At 42.0% G+C, this 22,000-nt stretch overlaps 2 protein-coding genes across 2 annotated transcripts; both read left to right on the forward strand.

The window, feature by feature from the left end:
- Positions 1-12,751: 12,751 nt before the first annotated feature.
- On the forward strand, positions 12,752-15,759 carry LOC106584039 (probable proline--tRNA ligase, mitochondrial). Its single transcript, XM_014168850.2, has 3 exons — positions 12,752-12,840; positions 13,517-14,118; positions 14,245-15,759. Exons 2-3 carry the CDS (start codon positions 13,540-13,542, stop codon positions 15,124-15,126), a joined length of 1,461 nt encoding a protein of 486 aa, XP_014024325.1. The 5' UTR covers positions 12,752-12,840; positions 13,517-13,539; the 3' UTR covers positions 15,127-15,759.
- A 242-nt stretch (positions 15,760-16,001) lies between these two features.
- On the forward strand, positions 16,002-21,282 carry LOC106584040 (tetratricopeptide repeat protein 4). Its single transcript, XM_014168852.2, has 10 exons — positions 16,002-16,368; positions 18,431-18,548; positions 18,645-18,806; positions 19,121-19,198; positions 19,523-19,647; positions 19,818-19,904; positions 20,022-20,260; positions 20,511-20,595; positions 20,718-20,800; positions 20,899-21,282. Exons 1-10 carry the CDS (start codon positions 16,255-16,257, stop codon positions 21,020-21,022), a joined length of 1,215 nt encoding a protein of 404 aa, XP_014024327.1. The 5' UTR covers positions 16,002-16,254; the 3' UTR covers positions 21,023-21,282.
- Positions 21,283-22,000: the final 718 nt, after the last annotated feature.

Below are 22,000 nucleotides of genomic sequence, written 5' to 3' on the forward strand. Positions count from 1 at the left end.
GCCACTGTAGATCCAAGACACAAGACTTATTAGCTTAGTCACTAGAAAACTATTCTCTAACCTGGCACAGGTACAGTAGTCTGGTTTCAGATCGGTTTGTGATGTCTTGCCAAATGTTTGTCATTGTAAAGACCATAGGGGTTGGCTATACAGCACACACAGATCTGGGACCAGGTTAAGCACTATTGTTAAGCACTACAGCACTATTGTGGAAACTAATGATATTAACTGAGATGCAAAAAAAAAAAAAAAAAACAGGAATGTGAGAGGTATCAGTGACCTCCCGTATGTTTCTTCAGAGACCAGCAGCAGACCAGGCCTGATTTCTGGTCTTTGAAATCAAACTGTCCATACCCCACTGCCAGAAGGTCCTGGAGACAGAAAGAGAGAGAGTTACATTTGAATGTAGTTAAGGTATTTTACAATTTGAACACACATATCAAAAGACAACACACTAAATAAATAAAATCATTACCATCATTGTGGTTGTCATCTAGAGCAGGGTTTCCCAAACCCTGTCCTGGGTGCATGTTTTGGTTTTTGCCCTAGCACTACACAGCTGATTCAAATAACCAACTCATCATCAAGCTTTGATTATTTGAATCAGCTGTGTAGTGCTAGGGTAAAAACCAAAACGTGCACCCAGCGGGGGCCCCAGGACCGGGTTTGGGAAACCCTGTTCTAGTGGACACATAAATAAAGCATTGTTGGGGTGTGACTGGTACATACTGGGTTCCCCTTGTTCCAGGCCATGCTGCTGACGTTCCATCTTGCAGTCAGCTCACGGGCTGAAGGACCAGAGGCACTCTGGGGGTCGTAGTGCTCTGGTCTTGTCTGTGTCTGGGGACAAGGCAGCCTCTCCCAGCCCTGTGCTACAGAACGAGTCATACATGTCCCAAGTGGTGGCTGTGGAGAGGACACAGTACACATTTAAAACATCAGGGGCATCATTTCTGAAAGGGTTTTGCGCACCAAAAAATATTTATCCATCCAGAACATGATGGGAAAGTGTGTGTATATCCACGCAAATCTTGGACCATGTGTACGCACAACTTCTAGTGGTTTATCAACTGTATTTGTCACGTCCTGGCCAGTATAAGGGTTAATTGTTATTGTAGTTTGGTCAGGACGTGGCAGAGGGTATTTGTTTTATGTGGTTCGGGGCGTTGTTTTGGTAAAAGGCCGTTTGATTTATTATTTCCGGGTTTTTGGTTTATGGTCTATGTTTATGTATTTCTATGTGTAGTCTGGTTAATGTATTTCTATGTTAGGTTGATTGGGGTTTGGGACTCTCAATTGGAGGCAGGTGCTTCCTCGTTGCCTCTGATTGAGAGTCCTATATATGGGTAATTGTTTGGTGTAGGTTTTTGTGGGAGATTGTTTCTTGTCTAGCGTGTATGATCCTGAGAAGACTGTTCGGTGATCGTTTTGTTGTTTTGGAGTTCATTTTGAGTTTAATAAATGTTCAAGATGAACAAACACAGTCCTGCTGCATTTTGGTCCTCCTTCACCATCGATAACCGTGACAGTATTGCAAGCAAATATTGTTATTTTGGAGGAAATGGAGGTGTTTGATGCACAGGAATTATAATAAAATGAAAGGCTAATAAAAACATTAAAACGTAGGCCTAGTGATAAAACGGATGCATTTGCCGTTGATAAGGAGATTGCATAGCAGCGGGTCGCCTAAGATAGTTATTTTATTATATTGTATTACATGTCTCTCCTTTTCTGACATGACTGGTTTATTCCCGCTATGCATTTAACCATCGCTCATTAAATAGCCAACCATGCTCAAAAGTAAATAGACCGGTAGCCTCTTTACAATATTTGACAGTAGGCTATGGGTAGGCTACAGTATTGCTGTGCGATAAGAGCGCAACATCATAGCCTAATTAATCTCATAACCTATACCAAGCCAGGAGATAGAAACACAATTATGTATTTATAAAAATACATAAAATGTATAAAAATTGCATAGAAGTGTGGGCTGTAGCATTTACTTGTAAATTGTTAGATTAGACAATCTTGCAGAATGTGCGGCCAGTGTTTGGCACTCGCTATAGGCGGCATGCATTATTTTTGGAGAAAAAAAAAGTAACTGCAAAAGATTAAAATACACTCTGCCCAAAGCTCTACAAAAAAATATGATCAAATTTGCCATTGTGCTTTCATTTAGAAACTGTCATGGCCCAGTTCCAACATCTTCAAATCATACAGCAAATGAGGCCATTTTGTTTTACCATAAAAAGTGAATGGAGGGTGTTTTCCAGGCAGGGTTGTAACGCTCGCTCACGAACGCAGAAATATAGTATGGCTCTAATTGTTGTTTTGAAAGTGTATTGGAAAGTTCTTAGTAACTAGCTAACTTTTTAGTTTGGATCCTGCGACGCAGTTGGCATCAGTTGCTGGGACTGCTAGTCTCTGTCCAGTGATCCTGCCGACCAAGGACGGGTCAGAGGAGCTATTTGGCGTAGCAGCTAGCAGGGTTTTCTTGAGGGCTTGAACGCAGCCCACGACACGGTTAGCCATTGTGGCTGGGGACCGTGGATTGTCCTGGATTTGTGGCTGTCTAGATCCCTGCTGTCTGTTGTTTTCAATCTTCCCTGTGACCTGCCCTGTCTGGAACTGCAAGGAGTAACAGCGTAACCTACGTTGCTAGCTACCATGACAAAGACCAAAGCCGGTGGGAGTACTGTTGAGGACAGTTGTGTCTCTCTATCACATGTGAAGGATCTTTAAGCAAACAAAAATTGTTCTACAAGTAGTTGTTACAATAACAAGAAAATAGCTTCAAGTGTTTTGTCCAAATACTGGTTGATTCAACTAATAAAATAATGGATGACCTAACCGAAAGGTCCAAGACCTGAAGAACAGTTTGCAGTTCTCCCAAGGTCAGCTCAATGAGTTGAAACAGGAGAACGGCAAGATGACAGCAATCTGTAAGTCATTGAGAGAGGACATTAGTTCTGCGTGTGAATCCATGTTAACAATGATGGAAAAAGGAGCCCATAGGTTTGTAGCTTTAACCCTGCAGCACATACACACCAATTGATTAATGGACTGCTGAATGTATATTTTTTTCTCTTGCTTTGTTTGCTATTTTCAGTATTATGTCCATCTCTGAGAAGCTACCCAGGAAAGGGCTGAAAATAGCCCATATTAATATATGTAGCCTGTCACGTCCTGACCAGTATTAGGGATTATTTGTAATTGTAGTTTGGTCAGGACGTGGCAGAGGGTATTTTGTTTATGTGGTTCGGGGTGGTGGTTTATTTAGTAGGGTGTTTGGTTAGTTAGTTCCGGATTTTGGGGTTATGTTCTGTGTTAGTATTTCTATGTTCTTTCTGGTTAGTTGTATATCTGTCTAGTTAATTGGGGTTGGACTCTCAATTGGAGGCAGGTGTTTTCTAGTTGCCTCTGATTGAGAGTCCTATATATGGGTATGTGTTTGGTTTAGTGTTTGTGGGAGATTGTTTCTTGTTTTGCTGTGTGTGCATGACAAGACTGTCTAGTTCGTTTGTGTTTTTGTATACGTGTTTATTTTGGTTTTTCCTTCTTTGTCTGTAATAAAGAAGATGAGTATACACTTCCCTTGCTGCATTTTGGTCCTCTCCTTACGACAACCGTGACATAGCCTTAGAAATCAATACGTTTCTAACATCAGATAACATTCATATATTAGCCATTTATGAGACTCACTTAGATAATTCATTTGATGATACAGCAGTAGCAATACAAGGATATAACATCCATAGAAGAGACAGAAATTCTTATCGGGGAGGTGTTGTATATATTCAGAGCCATATCCCTGTAATGCTTAGAGAATATCTTATGTCAAGTGTTATTGAAGTGTTGTGGTTGCAGGCTCACTTGGCGCATCTAAAGACTTTTCTTTTGGGGTGTTGCTATAGGCCACCAAGTGCTAACAGTCAGTATCTAAATTATGTGTTAGATGCTTGATAGTGTATGTGATGTAAACAGAGAGGTCTACTTTCTTGGGGATCTGAATATTGACAGGTTTTCATCAAGCTGTCCACTCAAGAGGAAGCTTCTCACTGTAACCAGTGTCTATAATCTGGTTCAGGTTATTAATCAACCTACCAGGGTGTTTATAAACACTACAGGAACAAGATCACACACATGTATCGATCACATTTTTACTGTATATACTGTAGAACTTTGTTCAAAAGCTGTATCCGTACCCATTGGATGCAGTGATCACAATATAGTGACTATATCCAGGAAAGACAAAGTTCCAAAAGCTGGGCCTAAATTAGTGTATAAGAGATCATACAAAAGATCTTGCTGTGACTCTTATGTGGAAGATGTTAAAAATATTTGTTGGTTTGATATGATTAATAAGGAGCATCCAGACGCTGCACTTGATTTATTTATGAAATTGCTTCTTCCAGTTATTGATAAACATGCACCTGTTAAGAAACTGACTGTTAGAACTGTTAAGGCTCCATGGGTTGATGAGGAACTGAAGAACTGTATGGTTGAAAAAAATGGGGCAAAAGGAGTGGCTAATAAGTCAAGAAAAAGATGAAGAAACTGTATTATAAAGCCAAGATCAATGATATAAAGAATAATGGAAAAAAACTTGAGTACTTTAAATGAATTATGGGCAGAATGACAAATTCAACTCCATTTTTCATCGAATCAGATGGCTTATTCATCACAAAACCATTTGATATAGGCAATTACTTTCATGATTACTTAATTGGCAAGGTGGGCACACTTAGGCAGGAAATGCCAACAACGAACAGTGAGCCATCGTATTCATGCATAAAAAGATAAATAATGAAAGAAAAGCATTGCAAGTTTGAATGTTGTAAACTTAAAGTGTGAGAGAGATGGAAAAATTATGACAAACCTACTGGCATTGACAACTTAAATGGAAAGCTACTGAGGATAGCCACTCGTATCTGTCATATCTTTAATCTGAGCCTAGATGAAAGTCTTTGTCCTCAGGCCTGGAGGGAACCCAAAGTAATTTCGCTACCCAAGAGTGGTAAAGCGGCCTTTTCTGGTTCTAATAGAAGACCTGTAAGCTTCCTGCCAGCTCTTTGCAAACGGTTGGAACCCAAAGTAATTCCGCTACCCAAGAGTGGTAAAGTGGCCTTTACTGGTTCTAACAGAAGACCTATAAGCTTGCTGCCAGTTCTTTGCAAACGGTTGGAAAAAATTGTGTTTGACCAAATACAATGCCATTTCTCTGTAAACAAATTAACAACCAACTTTCAGCTTGAGAGAAGGGCATTCAATATGTACTGGACTGACACAAATGACTGATGATTGGTTGAAAGAAATTGATAGTAATAAGATTGTGGGAGCAGTACTGTTAGATTTCAGTGCAGCCTTTGATATTATTGACCATAACCTGAGGTCTGGGCTTTGACTAGGCCATTCCAAGACGTTGAAATGTTTCCCCATAAACCACTCAAGTGTTGCTCAAGTGTTGCAGTATGCTTAGGGTCATTGTCCTGCTGGAAGGTGAACCTCCGTCCCAGTCTCAAATCTCTTGAAGACTGAAACAGGTTTCCCTCAAGAATTTCCCTGTATTTAGCGCCATCCATCATTCCTTTAATTCTGACCAGTTTCCCAGTCCCTGCCGATGAAAAACATCCCCACAGCATGATGCTGCCACCACCATGCTTCACTGTGGGGATGGCGTTCTTGGGGTGATGAGAGGTGTTGGGTTTGCGCCAGACATGGCATTTTCCATGAAGGCCAAAAAACTACATTTTAGTCTCATCTGACCAGAGTACCTTCTTCCATATGTTTGGGGAGTCTCCCACATGCCTTTTGGTGAACACCAAACATGTTTGCTTTTTTTTGGCCACTCTTCCATAAAGTCCAGCTCTGTGGAGTGTATGGAGGTTAACCTGTCGAGGTTAAAGTGGTCCTATGGACAGATACTCCAATCTCCACTGCGGAGCTTTGCAGCTCCTTCAGGGTTATCTTTGTTCTCTTTGTTGCTTCTCTGATTAATGCCCTCATTGCCTGGTTCGTGAGTTTTGGTGGGAGGCCCTCTCTTGGCAGGTTTGTTGTGGTGCCATATTCCTTCCATTTTTTAATAAGGGATTTAATGGTGCTCTGTGGGATGTTCAAAGTGTCTGATATTTTTTATAACCCAACCCTGATCTGTTCTTCTCCAAAACTTTGTCCCTGACCTGTTTGGAGAGCTCCTTGGTCTTCATAGTGCTGCTTGCTTTGTGGTGCCCCTTGCTTAGTGGTGGTGCAGACTCTGGGGGCTTTCAGAACAGGTGTATATATACTGTAACGCCCTGGCCATAGAGAGGGGTTTTTGTTCTTTATTTTGGTTAGGCCAGGGTGTTACATTGGGTGGGCGTTCTATGTTCCTTTTTCTATGTTTTTGTATTTCTTTGTTTTGGGCCGTGTGGGGCTCCCAATCAGGCACAGCTGAAGCTCGTTGTTGCTGATTGGGAGTCACACATAAGGAGCATGTTTTTCCTTTGGGTTTTGTGGGTACTTGTTTCTGTTAGTGTTTGCACCTGACAGGACTGTTTGGCTGTCAGTTTTCTTGTTTTGTTTGTATAGTGTTCTTTCTGTGATTAAATATTCAATGATGAACACTAACTCCGCTGCACCTTGGTCTACTCTCTCTCACAACAGCCCTTACATATACTGAGATCATGTGACAGATCATGTGCCAATTAGATTGCACACAGGTGGACTTTATTTAACTAATTATGCGACTTCTGGAGGTAATTGATTGCACCAGATCTTATTTAGGGGCTTCATAGCAAAGGGGGCGAACACATACGCACATACCACTTTCCGTTTTTTTATTTAAAAAAAATAAAAACATTCGTTTCACTTCACCAATTTGGACTATTTTGTGTATGTCCATTATATAAAATCCAAATAAAAATCTATTTAATATACTGGTTGTAATGCAACAAAATAGGAAAAACGCCAAGGGGGTGAACACTTTTGCAAGGCACTGTAACTGCACCTCAGATAAAAGCTCAAATAAATGCTTCACACAGTTCAAGTAACAGACACATCTCGACATCAACTGTTCAGAGGAGACTGCGTGAAGGCCTTCATGGTCGAATTGCTGCAAAGAAACCACTACTTAATAAGGACACCAATAAGAAGAAGAGACTTGCTTTGGCCAAGAAACATGAGCAATGGACATTAGACCGGTGGGAATCTGTCCTTTAGTCTGAGTCCAAATTTGCGATTTTTGGTTCCAACCGCAGAGTCTTTGTGAGACACAGAATAGGTGAACGGATGATCTCCGCATGTGTGGTTCCCACCGTGAAGCATGGAGGAGGAGGTGTGATGGTGTGTGGGTGCTTTGCTGGTGACACTGTCAGTGATTTTTTTACAATTCAAGGCACACTTAACCAGCATGGCTACCACAGCATTCTGCAGCGATACGCTATCCCATCTGGTTTGCGCTTAGTGGGACTATCATTTGTTTTTCAACAGGACAATGACCCAAAACACACCTACAGGCTGTATAAGAGCTATTTGACCAAGAAGGAGAGTGATGGTGCTGCATCAGATGACCTGGCCTCCACAATCACCCGACCTCAACCCAATTGAGATCGTTTGGGAGGAGTTGGACCTCAGAGTGAAGGAAAAGCAGCCAACAACTGCTCAACATGTTTGACCCAATTCAGGAAACTAGGTGTATGTCGCAAGTCACGACTTTCCAGGAGAGCCGTTTGAATGTAAAAAAAATGTTTTTAATCAAAATGCATTTTTTGGCAGAAATGCCTTCTTGAACATTTGAACTTTCATGTGCCTTAATAACAAACTTGTATTCCATCTGTAAATACGAATAAAATTGTTAAATTACTAGCCTTGTTGGTTAAGCTACAGAAAAAGTGAGCAACCTTCCCACTAGCCATGATTGGCTGAGATAATGAATGGGCTGGACATGCCGAGAGATGAGTTCGGATTGGTCTGCCATGTAGAAGGCTTCAGTCGATTTTAGCTCATCAGTCTGTGTTGGTAATCCTGTCGAACACGGCTTTTTTTTAAAGTATTGTGTAGTGGAGCTGCATAAGTGTTGCTCTCCACTTTCTGGAGGATCAAGTTTTCAAATCAGTGGAATTAGAGTATGATAGCTAAAGAGATGGAGAAAACACCTGTCTCCGGATTACATCTTCAAACTAAGGGCAACCGTGGTATGGCATTCCTGACAGGGAGACGCATCCATCATGCATGATGATGTATACAGGTAAGATAGTCTTTCGTTATCTAGCCACATTTTCAGATATTACACGTTTCTAATTTTGGCAGAAAGTGGTTTCATTTCAAGCTAAAGTGTACTCAGCTAGATAGCTAGCGACGTTAGCTGGCTAGCTCCATAACTGATGTTATTATTTTGATCCCAGAGCCATATTTATGCAGGGTAGTAATGACATTATTTGGCACTGTGTTCATTGTTGTGTAACTAGGTAACGTTAGCTGGCTGGCTCGTTAGCTAACGTTACGTGACGTGTGTGATCTTAAACGTTGTTTACCAATTCTAGCTAGCTACATGCGTTAAGCTAAAGTGTAATGTTAGCTAACTAGCTAACGTTAGCTGGCTGGCTCCCTAGCTGATGTTATTATTCGTATCCCAGAGCCATTTGTTTTCTAGTTAGAGCCTAATGTTAGCTAGCTAGCATTGAACCTGGTTGGTTAGCTCCCAGCACTGTGGCATTGTTGGCACTGTTCATTGTTGTTTAACTAGCTAATGTTAGCTGGCTGGCTCGTTAGCTAACGTTACGTGACATGTGTGAACTTACACTTTGTTTACATAGCTAGGCTCATCGTTTACCTAGCTAGCTATATGTCTTAAGCTAAAGTGTACTGTCAGCTAGCTAGCTAATGTTACGTGACGTGTGTACAACACCCGTTGAATATGGCCGATGTCAGTAAATGTCTTCAAAAAAGCGTAATGAAATTGTTTCCAGCAGAGCTGGTTAGGCTGTTTTCATGTTATCTAATCATCGGCCAGAGTGTCAAGTGTGCGCTCCGAGAGCGATATGAGATGGGTGGGGCTGAAGCTTAAGAGGGTGTGAACAATCCTGAATGGGTGTAGACAAAGAAGAGCTCTTCACTAGATATCAAAACATTCAAAGGCCATTTTCCCAAAAGTGAGTTTACAAGATGATCAACTTTAAAATCAGAATTACTTTCCCATTATTCCTCAAATGCAGTGTATGATATACCATTTTGTAGCTCTGACTCTCTGCATTTATCCAATGTAAAAAAGACAATTTCAAATTTTGCTACATAAGACCGAATCCAGGTGGTGATTCACATATGTGGGAACTCCTTCAAGACAAGCATTCCCCATTAAGCTGATTGAGAGAATGCCAAGAGTGTGCAAAGCTGTCAAGGCAAAGGGTGGCTACATTGAAAAATCTCAAATATAAATATATTTGTATTTGTTTTACACTTTTTTGGTTATTACATGATTCCATGTGTTATTTCATAGTTTTGATGTCTTCACTATACTACAATGTAGAAAATAGTACAAATAAAGAAAAACCCTTGAATGAGTAGGTGTGCCCAAATGTTTAACTGGTAACGTTACTGTAGATAGAATGTTCCCCCAACTAACATTAGGGGAAATGTGTAACGTTACAAAAGGGTTCTCTCTCCCTTGAATTGTTATCTGGGTGGTAAGACGACAGGGTGTTAAATAGTGAAATGTCTTGGAAAGCATAGCCTATACAATAAAAGTTTACAATAAAAGTATATAGTGGGAGTAAGTGCTGTCAGTGGGATCACCATTAATATGTTAGCTACGTTAGCTTTTAGGGTACCAACTTACGTTGTGACTTTCAGAGTAGTGATGGGCATGCCGGCTCTTTTCAGTGATCCGGCTCGTTCGGCTCAGCTCACCAAAAAGAGCCGGCTCTTTTGGCTCCCAAACGGCTCTTTAAAAATATATATGTTTTGTATTTTTTCAAATCAAACCGTTTGTAATAGTTTGACTATGATTGGTGTTAAACAATTCAAATTAAATTATTAAATGAAATCATACTCTACCTTAACCACAATGTATTTAAAAATGCGTTGGTTTGTTATGAAAAAGAATGCTATTAAACATTTGCATTTAAAGTATAACTTTTTAATGTATATAAACAAAGGGCATATAAATCTAACCATTCAAAATGAATACAATCTGAACAGCATAATAGAATATTGCACCATATCAAAGAAAAATAAATAACAATTTGCAAAACTGCAGCATGCCACAAATTGAAATAAATGTAAAAAAGAAAGATGCTATTACACATGTGCATTTAAAGTATTCATTTTTTAATGTATATAAACAAAGTGCATATAAATGTAACAATTCAATACGAATACAATCTGAACAACATAATAATAGAATATTGCACCATATCAAAGAAAAATAAATAACAATGTGCAAATCTGCAGCATCCCACTTAAAACATTAAACTGGTCCCTCTTTTCTCTCTCTTCTGTATTGCCATGTTATAACCAACAGTACACAGCAATGCTGACCATATTTTGCTTTTATGAGAGATTTGCATTCAGAAATGCAAGCTACCTCACTTTCGAGGGGCTGATGAGGTTTCTTCTCTCAGTAATTATTTGTCCCGTTTTCGAGGAGACCCTCTCAGAGGGAACGGATGTGGTCACTATGCAGAGTCTCCCTGTCATGACTTTAGTAAGCCGTGGGTAGACAGAGGCCTTGTTCTTCCACCAGCTCAGAGGATCTACAGATCTTTGGCTCCTCCTAAACGGATCGGACCTCCATTATGGCATCTGCTGAGGGATTCCTTCGTGCTGCAACCCCAGTTGCTCTCTCGTCAAACAGCATCCAAACAGCAGACGTTTGTGGCACTACTGCTGGTGCTTCTGCTCAATCTGATCCCTCTTCTTCCTGTTGCCCTGGTGCCTGAGCCAGCTGACTGCTGGGGCTGTCCCTCCCTGCTGCTGATGCTCTGGCATCACTGAAGGCTAACTTCTTAAACCTGGGGTCAAGTGCAGCGGTTTCTGATAGCACGTGATTATATTCCATTCTGTGGAACTTTCTGTCCATTGATGAACATAGGGTGTCCATCACCTCTGTCACATGTCTTGTGGTTACCTTTGCTTCTCTCTGGTGGCTGGCTGTGATTTGCTGCAGACACTTACACAGGAGTATCATTTTTGAGGCAGTCACATAGCTGAAAAGAGAGAACAGTAACTTATTAGTTCAGGTTCATGTTTTGTCTACTGATACTACATTCTCATCTACTGCTCATATACCTATATAATACTGGATTAAATAATGATGTAGTAATAACTGCTTACTGTACCTCTCTCCACTGATCTCCACAGTGACCTGCTCAAAGGGTTCCAGGACTCTGCACACCTCCTCACCTCCTCCCATTCCTCTTGGGTCAGAGCATCAACAGGTACATTGACAATGGCCAGGGTAGAGATGACGGCATCCTTTGACTCAAGAAACCGCTTCAACATATAAAATGTTGAGTTCCACCTTGTAGTGCAGTCTTGTTTAGGCCTCAGCTCAGTTATCCTCATTTGGCGTTGTGTAGACTTTAGTTTTTCAGCACCTACTGTGCTCCTGTGGAAGTATTCCACAGCTGCTTTTACTATGTCCACAGTGGGCTTCATCACCTTTAGAGCATCTCTTACAATCAGGTTGGTTGTGTGGGCAAGACATGGATGAAAGAAGTGATTACCCTTGATGTCCAGCAGTCAGTGGTAAGGCAAACTGCAGTAGTTTTTCAGACTCCTTCCCGCACTGAAACCTGTGTGCTCTCGTACAGTTGTGGAATAAATGATTTTGAAAGGGTTTTCATGCTTGGAATTGTGTACATTGGATTTAGTCTATTGCTATAATTTCTAAAACCTCTGTCCTCCACGATCGAAAACGGCGGGAAATCGGTGGCAAATCGGTGGCAATCATTTTAGCCACTGCAATATCAATTTGGCCTAAAAAAAACCATTCCAAAGCCATCTGTCTTTCCACAGAAAACCATTACCTTCTGACATAAAACCCAGTCTCATTCACTCCTTATATTCTATGCTTCTGACCTATCATGTCTTTAATATCTCAATGTTCAAAGTTTAGCCCGATTCCAACAGGCCTATATTATTTTATTTATTTTTTCGTTATTTGAATTAGTTAATTCTATTAATTTAAATATTATGATTATTCATATCTTAATTTTTTCATATTTTTATAAATAGATTCGTCTCTTCTGATATGTGAGCCGGCTCCCAACGTTCACCTACAAGAGCCGGCTCTTAGAGCCTACTCGTTCGCGAACGACCAATCACTATTTCAGAGTGGGTTTCTTTAGTTTTGCTGTGGTGGTGGACATTTTGGTGGTCTTACGTGGTCTTAAGTACCGACGAAATAGTGGTGTTTATACGGTGTTGGTTTACTTTGTTAGTAAGCTAGCTAGCTATGTTAACACATTTAAAGCCGCAAGCAAGCTAGCTTCACAGTTTCTTATTTCCTATTACCATAGAAACATACTCCTCCCATAACCTTTTACATTTTAACATCCATTGAAACGGATAAGATCCTGATTGGTCAGGAAAGAGATGAATAACCTCGTTTTGTGACTCCGTTGTCTGCTTTTCTGGACTGTGCTTGTCCATAACATAACATCATGCATTCTCTAAATTGATCAGTTTTCAAAATATAATTTTGGATTAAAAAACAACAACACATTTTTAGCTAACGATAGCTACTCCAGCACAGTAGGTGGCAGTACACTGGGAATAGTAATCCAGGGAGATCTACATTGCTCTTAAGTGGAAGCATAGCATTGAATCAAAATACTAGCTCATCGTTTCACTTTCTTACACAAGGTGAGTTGCTCTCTTACTTGCTCCCGGATTGCTTTAGAGAGCTTAGCTAGCTAACTTGCCTGTTAACTAGCTTTACAGACAGCTAACGTTACACCTGCCTGCCTAACGTTAAGGTTGAATCAAAGATACTGGTTTGTGGGTTTCCCCTTTTATTTGAACGCATCTAGCTAGCAACCTGGTACTGGCAATGGTTAAATATTTTACCATTGGAGGATGTAATGTTGTTATGGTATTGCATTGCCCAACAAAAGAAGTGTCATGATGTAACTGGGTGGGTATAATTTGTGGAACGTTCCAACAGGAATCTGTTCGAAAAACTTCGTAAAGTACAAGGTTGCTAACAAACAATGCATACAAAGTAACATGATCAAGTCACCTAGCTAACTAGCTGCCGAATAGGCATCAACTCACCACGTAGCTTATTATTAATGTTTGTCCATATGCTACCAGAGACATTTTTCGGAATAAACATGGTGAGTGAAAACTTAATGAAATAGCCCACTCCCTACCCGGTGTCTTATTCGGCCGCTATACAACTTTGTATGCGTTGTTTGTCGGCAACCTTGTCATTTACGAAGTTTTTGGAAAGTATTCCTGTTGGAACGTTCCACAAATTATACCCACCCGTCAAGCAATTATATGTATTAATTATATGTATTATTTTTCTTAATTCAAGGATATTGACACCAGTCTGCTACAATGGAAGTGCTGACACATCACCTTTGGCAGAGAGTATTGCCCTGCCTACCCAGAGCCATGAGCACTCCCTGGAAAAGCAATTTGAGCTGTGCTGCTGGACATGCCCCAAAGCCAACCCCCACTGACTCCATCTCCCGACTTAGCACACACCTTCCCCTCGTCTCCCGTCTCTTCCAGCCCTCCAACCTGCGTGATGTGGGCCAGGAGAAGCGTGCTCAGGGGGATATGACCTGCAAGAGCCAGAGACTGATGCAGCAGGCAGGTCTCATCCACCCCTCCAACCCTGGCTGCTACTACTACCTCCCGGCCACCGTGCGCTCCATGGAGAAGCTGGTGAGGCTGATCGACCAGGAGATGCAGGGGATCGGTGGGCAGAAGCTGGACATGCCCAGCCTGTGTTCGGCAGAGCTGTGGAGACGCAGTGAGCGCTGGGACCTGATGGGGAAAGAGCTGTTCCGCCTGAGGGACCGCCACGGGGCGGAATACTGCCTGGGCCCCACCCATGAGGAGGCTGTGACAGAGCTGCTGGCCTCTCAGGGAACCCTGTCCTACAGACAGCTGCCTCTGTTACTCTACCAGGTATAGGATACAGTATGGCGCTTCATTAATTCGTTTATTCAGAGTGTGGCTTCTTTCATCTTTTCATACCCTTGGGTTGATATTATAATGGTAATAAACTGATGTGTGTTTCATTTGTATATGCAGATCACCCGCAAGTTCCGTGATGAGCCGAAGCCTCGGTTTGGGCTTCTACGCGGGCGGGAGTTCTACATGAAGGACATGTACACATTTGACATGAGCGAAGAAGCTGCATACCACACATATGAATCTGTGTGTCAGGCTTACACCCGACTTTTCTCTCGGTTAGGCCTGTGCATTGTCCAGGTCCACGCTGATACAGGGAACATCGGAGGTAAACTCTCCCATGAGTTCCAGCTCCCCTCGGACATCGGAGAGGACAGACTACTGGTCTGTGGTAGCTGCTCCTTCTCTGCCAATGTGGAGACCATGGAACCTGGCCGGACAGACTGCCCACAGTGCCAGGAGGGAACGCTGGTGGAGTCTAAGGGCATAGAGGTAGGCCATACGTTCTACCTAGGCACCAAGTACTCCCACATATTCAACGCCACCTTCAACAACACCCAGAACAAGCCTGCTGTCACTGAGATGGGCTGCTTCGGGCTGGGTGTGACCCGGATCCTCGCTGCTGCCATTGAGGTGATGTCCACGGAGGAGGCTATCCGCTGGCCTGGGCTGCTTGCCCCTTACCAGGTCTGTGTTCTGCCCCCTAAAAGGGGCAGTAAGGTGGATGAGGTGACTGGTTTAGCTGAAGAGCTGGCCCTCACTCTGGGGGAGGCTCTGCCTAGTCTAAGAGGTGAGGTGGTTCTGGATGACCGGACACAGATGACCATTGGTAAGAGGCTGAAGGATGCCAGTCGGCTTGGATACCCGTACGTGGTGGTAGTGGGGCAGAAGGCTGCCGAGGAGACGCCCAGGTTTGAGGTGATCTGTCAGCAGACTGGTGAGACAACGTTCCTCAGTAGGGATGGGCTGGTAGACCTACTCAGATGTGTGGAGACAGTCTGAGTTGGACTGATCTTGACATGGAACTGGACTACTGAGGGCATGACACAACCTATTCCCCATCAGGAGACTGAAAAGATTTGGCATGGGTCCCCAGATCCTCAAAAGGTTGTACAGCTGCACAATGGAGAGCATCCTGACTGGTTGCATCACTGCCTGGTATGGCAACTGCTCGGCATCTGACCGTAAGGCGCTACAGAGGGTAGTGCGATCGGCCCAGTACATCACTGGGGCCAAGGTTCCTGCCATCCAGGACCTATATAATAGGCGGTGTCAGAGGAAAGCCCATAAAATTGTCAGAATCCAGTCACCCAAGTTATAGACTGTTTTCTCTGCTACCGCACAGAAAGCGGTACTGGAGCGCCAAGTCGAGAACCAAAGGGCTCCTCAATAGCTTCTACCCCCCAAGCCACAAGACTGCTGAACAATTAATAAAAATCGCCACTGGACAATTTACATTGACCCCCCCAGTATATAGCCTCGTTATTCTTGTTACTTTTTATTTTAGCCTACTTGGTAAATATTTTGTTCTTGAACTGCACTATTGGTTACGGACTTGTAAGTAAGCATTTCACAGTTAAGTCTATACTTGTTGTATTCGGCGCATGTGGAAAATTAAAGTTTGATTTGACTAAACTATTGAACTACGTGGAACTCTATTGCGCTCTGAAATGGGCATTCTTGTGGTTGGGTGGGATGATGACAAGTAGCAAAGAGGCTAGTGTTCAACAGGCCTATACCTACTAACACCAATCTTTGTCTGATATGGACTGAAATGAAATCTATTATTACACTGAGATGGACATGCAGGTGGTTGGGTAGGTTGTAATAGGAGACGATAAATATATGGTTCAGTAGCCATACGTGTTTGTCTGTCGTGAAAAAATATAGTTAGTGCATTGATCTCTCCACTCGAGTCAGATACACACGTTGCTACGGAACAATCTCAATCAAATTTCTGTTCCCTCTACGGACGCATTTTGATGTGGCACCGCAACATTCACGTGTACAACAACTTGTGTGATTTTGTTCTGCATATTTTCATACGTGTCGCTTCAGTAGTCAATACGAATAAACTGTAATTCAACAACTAGTTTAATCTAAACACATCCACTTTATTTTGGAGTGAATATGGCTTCACTAGCTCAACCGGGCGATGATAGCGACGATGGCATGGATGACTTTATGGAGAAATTCAAAAAAGAGAAATATAGCAATGCCTTTTCTGAAAAGAACTGGGAAGAGGTAAGACGTAACGTTAACTACATCTCTACACAAAAGACAGACTGCTATTACTGTCAGTGTCATTTGTAGTTGATAGCTAGTTAGCTATATATATGGCTAACTGATTAACGTTAGCTAGCAAGCGACAGTTGAAGTCGGAAGTTTACATACATCTTAGCCAAATACTTTTAAACTCAGTTTTTCACAATTCCTGACATTTAATCCCAGTAAAAATTCCCTGTCTTAGCTTCTTAGGTCAGTTAGGATCACCACTTTTATTTTAAGAATGTGAAATTTCAGAATAATAATAAGTGATGTATTTCTTTCATCACATTCCCAGTGGGTCAGAAGTTTACATACTCAATTAGTATTTGGTAGCATTGCCTTTAAATTGTTTAACTTGGGTCAAACGTTTTGGGTAGCCTTCCACAATAAGTTAGGTGGATTTTGGCCCATTCCTCCTGACAGAGCTGGTGTATCTGAGTCAGGTTTGTAGGCCTCCTTGCTCGTACACACCTTTTCAGTTCTGCCCACAAGTTGTCTCTAGGATTGAGGTCAGGGCTTTGTGATTGCCACTCAAATACCTTGACTTTGTTGTCCTTAAGCCATTTTGCCACAACTTTGGAAGTATGCTTGGGGTCATTGTCCATTTGGAAGACCCATTTGCGTCCAAGCTTTAACTTCTTGATGCCTTGAGATGTTGCTTCAATATATCCACATAATTTTCCATCCACATGATGTCATCTAATTTGTGAAGTGCACCAGTCCCTCCTGCAGCAAAGCACCCCCACAACATGATGCTGCAACCCTCGTGCTTCACGGTTGGGATGGTGTTCTTCGGCTTGCAAGCCTCCCCCTTTTTCCTCCAAACATAAGGATGGTCATTATTGCCAAACAGTTCTATTTTTGTTTCATCAGACCAGAGGACTCTTCTCCAAAAAGTACAATATTTGTTCCCATGTGCAGTTGCAAATGGTAGTCTTTTTTTATGGCAGTTTTGGAGCAGTGGCTTCTTCCTTGCTGAGCGGCCTTTCAGGTTATGTTGACATAGGACTCGTTTTACTGTGGATATAGATACTTTTGTACCTGTTTCCCCCAGCATCTTCACAAGGTCCTTTGCTGTTGTTCTGGGATTGATTTACACATTTCGCACCTAAGTACGTTCATTTCTAGGAGACAAAACACATCTCCTTCCTGAGCGGTATGACGGCTGCGTGGTCCCGTGGTGTTTATACTTGCGTACTATTGTTTGTACAGATGAACGTGGTACCTTCAGGCGTTTGGAAATTGCTCCCAAGGATGAACCAGACTTGTGGTCTACCATTTTCTTCTGAGGTCTTGGCTGATTTCTTTTGATTTTCCCATGATGTCAAGTAAAGAGGAGAGTTTGAATTTAGGTCTTGAAATACATCCACAGGTACACCTCCAACTGACTCAAATGATGTCAATTAGCCTATCAGAAGTTTCTAAAGCCATGACATAATTTTCAGGAATTTTCCAAGCTGTTTAAAGGCACAGTCAACTTAGTGTATGTAAACTTCTGACCCACTGGAATTGTGATACAGTAAATAAGTGAAATAATCTGTCTGTAAACAATTGTTGGAAAAATTACTTGTGTCATGCACAAAGTAGATGTCCTTCCTGACTTGCCAAAACTATAGTTTGTTAACAAGAAATATGTGGAGTGGTTGAAAAACGAGTTTTAATGACTCCAACCTAAGTGTAAGTAAACTTTCAACTGTATCTGTGGATGGAAGCTAACCACAAGAAATGTTAGCTAGCTAGAATACTACCAAAGATGTTTTTAAATAGCCAAATCCTTTTTTTATACTGAAGTTAAAACAGTTTTCTCTACAATTTGTGATACTGTCAAGTCTCATGTATTGGCTATATAACTAGCTAGTTGGTTATTAGTTACGAAAAGGCCAGCAATGCCCATATCTGTGTGTAACGTTAACGTTACTCAACTGAGTTGAGTGCACACTGCTATGCCCAGCACTGTCCCTTTGGGTTTCAGGGGCCACAGGCTCCAATCTATTTCTATTTCTAATTAAATTACATCATTTATTCCACTGCACTGCAGGAGTTTGATAAGGTGCCCATGTTCATGAAGACAGCCCCTGAGGAGATCGACCCCATGAAACACCCGGAGCTGGCTGCTATTCAGTCCATTATACATGACGATGACAGACCACTAGAAGGTATGACAGCCATTACTGTACTTTCTACCCAGTGCTGATGTAGGACCAGCACTCCAGACCTTAGAATCAAGGGGAATGTTGTTATTTTTTTCTCAGAGCAAGCCGAGAGCTTGAAAGATGAGGGGAACGACTACTTCAAAGAGAAGAACTACAAGAAGGCTATAGTGTCCTATACGGCTGGACTGAAGAAGAACTGCAGTGACTATAATGTTAATGCCATCCTGCACACTAACCGGGCGGCAGCACACTTCCACCTGGGTACTGTTCTTAGAATCTTTCCATCGTTAGATCTCATGATATTGGTCTAGTACAGTGGTTCTCAACCCTTTTCAGTTACTGTACCACCAACTGAGTTTTGCTCAGCCCAGAGTACCCCTGAAGTACATGTGCATTTTACCAGCAGGCCTATGGTCACGTGACTCTTCTCAAGTACCCCCTGTGGATAGGACAAGTACCTCCAGGGGTCCTAGTACCCCTGGGTGGGAGCCACTGGTCTTGTAGTCTCTGAGTCTTCCAAAGCTTGTTCTGGGATGTTTGTTGCAATCCTTTACTCGCATACTCTTGCCTTTCAGGTAACATGCGTTCTGCACTGAATGATGCTGCCGCTGCAAAGAAGTTTAAACCAGACCACCTCAAAGCATTAATCAGAGGTTTGTCTATAGAATAAACATCACATTTTACTGTTCTACTGGAAGACGCATCTAGACACCACAAATTTATTATGAGGCAGGTGTGTGTCAGGGTTGGGGTCAATTACATTTAAATTCCAGTCAATTTAGGAAGTACAGTGAAATTCCAATTCTCTTCAATGCTTTTCAATAAGGACAAATTGGAATTTGGTTTAGTGTCTGAATTGACTGGAATTGAAATGTGGATCGACCCCCAACCCCGATGTGTATTTAAGTTTAGTTTGCAGTTCTGCGTTCATTACTCTTCCTCTTTCATCCTCCATGTCCTGTCTTGACTGTTCCCAGGTGCCACGTGTTGCACGGAGCTGAAAAAATACGCCGACGCCCTGCAGTGGTGTGAAGAGGGACTCAAGCTGCAGCCGACAGACAAGAAGCTACTGGAGCTGAGAGCTACAGCAGACAGACATAAGGCATGACAAGAGGCTATGATCCAGTGGCTTAATGACCTTCATTTGTACTTTTCTTTTGTCACCACAGTCTGAAAGGATTATAGGTGGATAAAGCAGTTTGGTGGATCTTTGTAAATGGAGTGCATATTTTATATAAACCTATGCTGAAATTGTTGTATTTGTGGTTTAAGAGAGCGGCAGAGAGAGATGCAAGGAAGGCAAAGGTCAAAGAGAAGAAGGAGCACAGTGAGAGAGAGGCCCTACTGGCTGCCATCAAGGTGAGTTGGATGGTAGAATGTAAAAATCACAAGACGTGAATCATATCTCATGATTCCTGTATAAGTTGACGAGGAAACAGCTGCTCATCATTTAACTTGCCTTATTTTGCTTTACAGGAGCGTGGCATCCAGTTACTAATGCCTCATCAGCGTCCTAAGCGCAGGTCTGACAGTGAGGATGATGGAGGCTCCTGTAGAGCCATGGCAGGGCTGGAACTGGATGGTCTGTGTTCTACGGAGGCCACAGGTGTGAAGGTGTTCCTGGACGAACAGGGAATCATGCACTGGCCAGTTCTCTTCCTGTACCCCGAATACCAACAAACAGACTTCATCTCAGCCTTCAGCGAGTCCTCCAGGTATGATCCCCACTTCGCTCGCGCTCTCTAAACAGAATGTGGGGTTGGAAAGATCTACATAAAAGCAGACATTACATGTAGGTTTGTTGGTTCTATAAATCATCCAATACTCTACAATACCAACCCCAACTCAGCCCAAATATGACTACAAGTAGTGTCTAAAGTAGACCAACATTACATTGCTAAGTAACAAATAGCTCAAAATAATACGTAACGTAGCATAATGATGATCATGACATTTGCTTTTCAGCTTCCTAGATCACCTGACTCTCATGTTTGGAGAGGAACTCCCACCCTGGGACATTAACAGGAAGTACTCTCCCCAAAACCTTCAGGTTAGTATATTTTACTTTGATTTGTTGGTTTCATTCAACAGTTTTTGGGTTATACAGTCTCTGAAATAGTTTTCCTTAGTTGGTTCCAACTATTTTGCCATTCTGAACCCTCTATTCCTTAGCTGTTCTTTGAAGACCATGAGAAAGAGTCATTACATCAAGTTAACCCCGAGACGCCTCTCATTAAAATCCTTCAGCATAAAAGGTACAGAATGTATTTTTTCTCACAAAGTTGTTTGAACTCACTTGTATACTGCGACTTGCTGACTGTTTTCTCATGGCTCTTCCCTGCTTATTCGACAGGTGTTTTATAAAGGCAGGAACTCCTAGCTTTGTCATTCTGGCAAAGGGGTCACCGTTCTGCGAGAAGTTCTTATCAGAAAGGAAAACACAACTTTTAACACATTCTCTTAATCAGTCAACCTAGACCTGTCAATCTAATGAACAATGAACTCTCTCTTTCACCAGTGAATACACAAATTGAGTTAAATTGCATAGAAGAGACAATGTTGCAAGCAGCATCCCCATGCTCAGGGATTGAGAATGCTGCGGTGCTCATAAGCTGTGCATACTCATAAGCTGTGCATACTCCATCTAGAGATCAAATTGTATTTTAGAGTGGGTGTAACCTGTCATACAATCTGTTGTAATATTGTCACTGTAACTAAAACGCCTTAACGAAATGTACATCAAAGTTTCTGGCTGTCATTTTCTTCTCACTGTCACAACAACATGTAGTTGCACGTGCGCTTATCAAACTTCAATCTGACTAAACCAGCTTTTCTCTCTTGGTAGGAAGTTAAGATTATTCTCCAGCTGCCTGTGTGTAACAGTACTGCATAGCCCCAAAGCAGTACTACCCAATAAACTGTCTGTCCTTGTGAAAATACTGTTATTGTTTTTTCCTGTTCACATGGTTACACAGAGGGGGAGGAGTAATAATCGAGTTTAATTGTCATGGGAAGATTTATTTATAGGTCTGTAAAATCCCCTGGGCCAGATTAAATCAATAAACCATTGAGTTGCCCAGCATTATCGTCGAGTCAAAATTAGCTGTGTGATTATCACCATTGTCGGGAAGGTATGGTTCATCACTAAAGTATTAAGTGTGTCCTCATTGCTTACTGAATGAATCAGATGTAATCAGCAGTTTGTCTCTTATATAAACTCCTTGAATGACTGAGGCACATTCAGTTTGTGGGTTGATTCAAGAAAGACATAGACAGAAACAGGGTTTCCAAAAGAATATGAACATGGCATGTTTAGTGCAAAGTCTTTTGACACAAGCCAAAATCTTCATTGGAACAAGGAAATGGTAAAATGGCTTTCTCTTCTTGCAAGACTGGGAACACTTTAGAAAAGGAACCTGTCAGTTCCAATCAGCGCTTGATCTTTGGTTCTCCAT

Source organism: Salmo salar, chromosome ssa23, assembly GCF_905237065.1.
Source record: "Salmo salar chromosome ssa23, Ssal_v3.1, whole genome shotgun sequence".
NCBI classification, from domain to species: domain Eukaryota; kingdom Metazoa; phylum Chordata; class Actinopteri; order Salmoniformes; family Salmonidae; genus Salmo; species Salmo salar.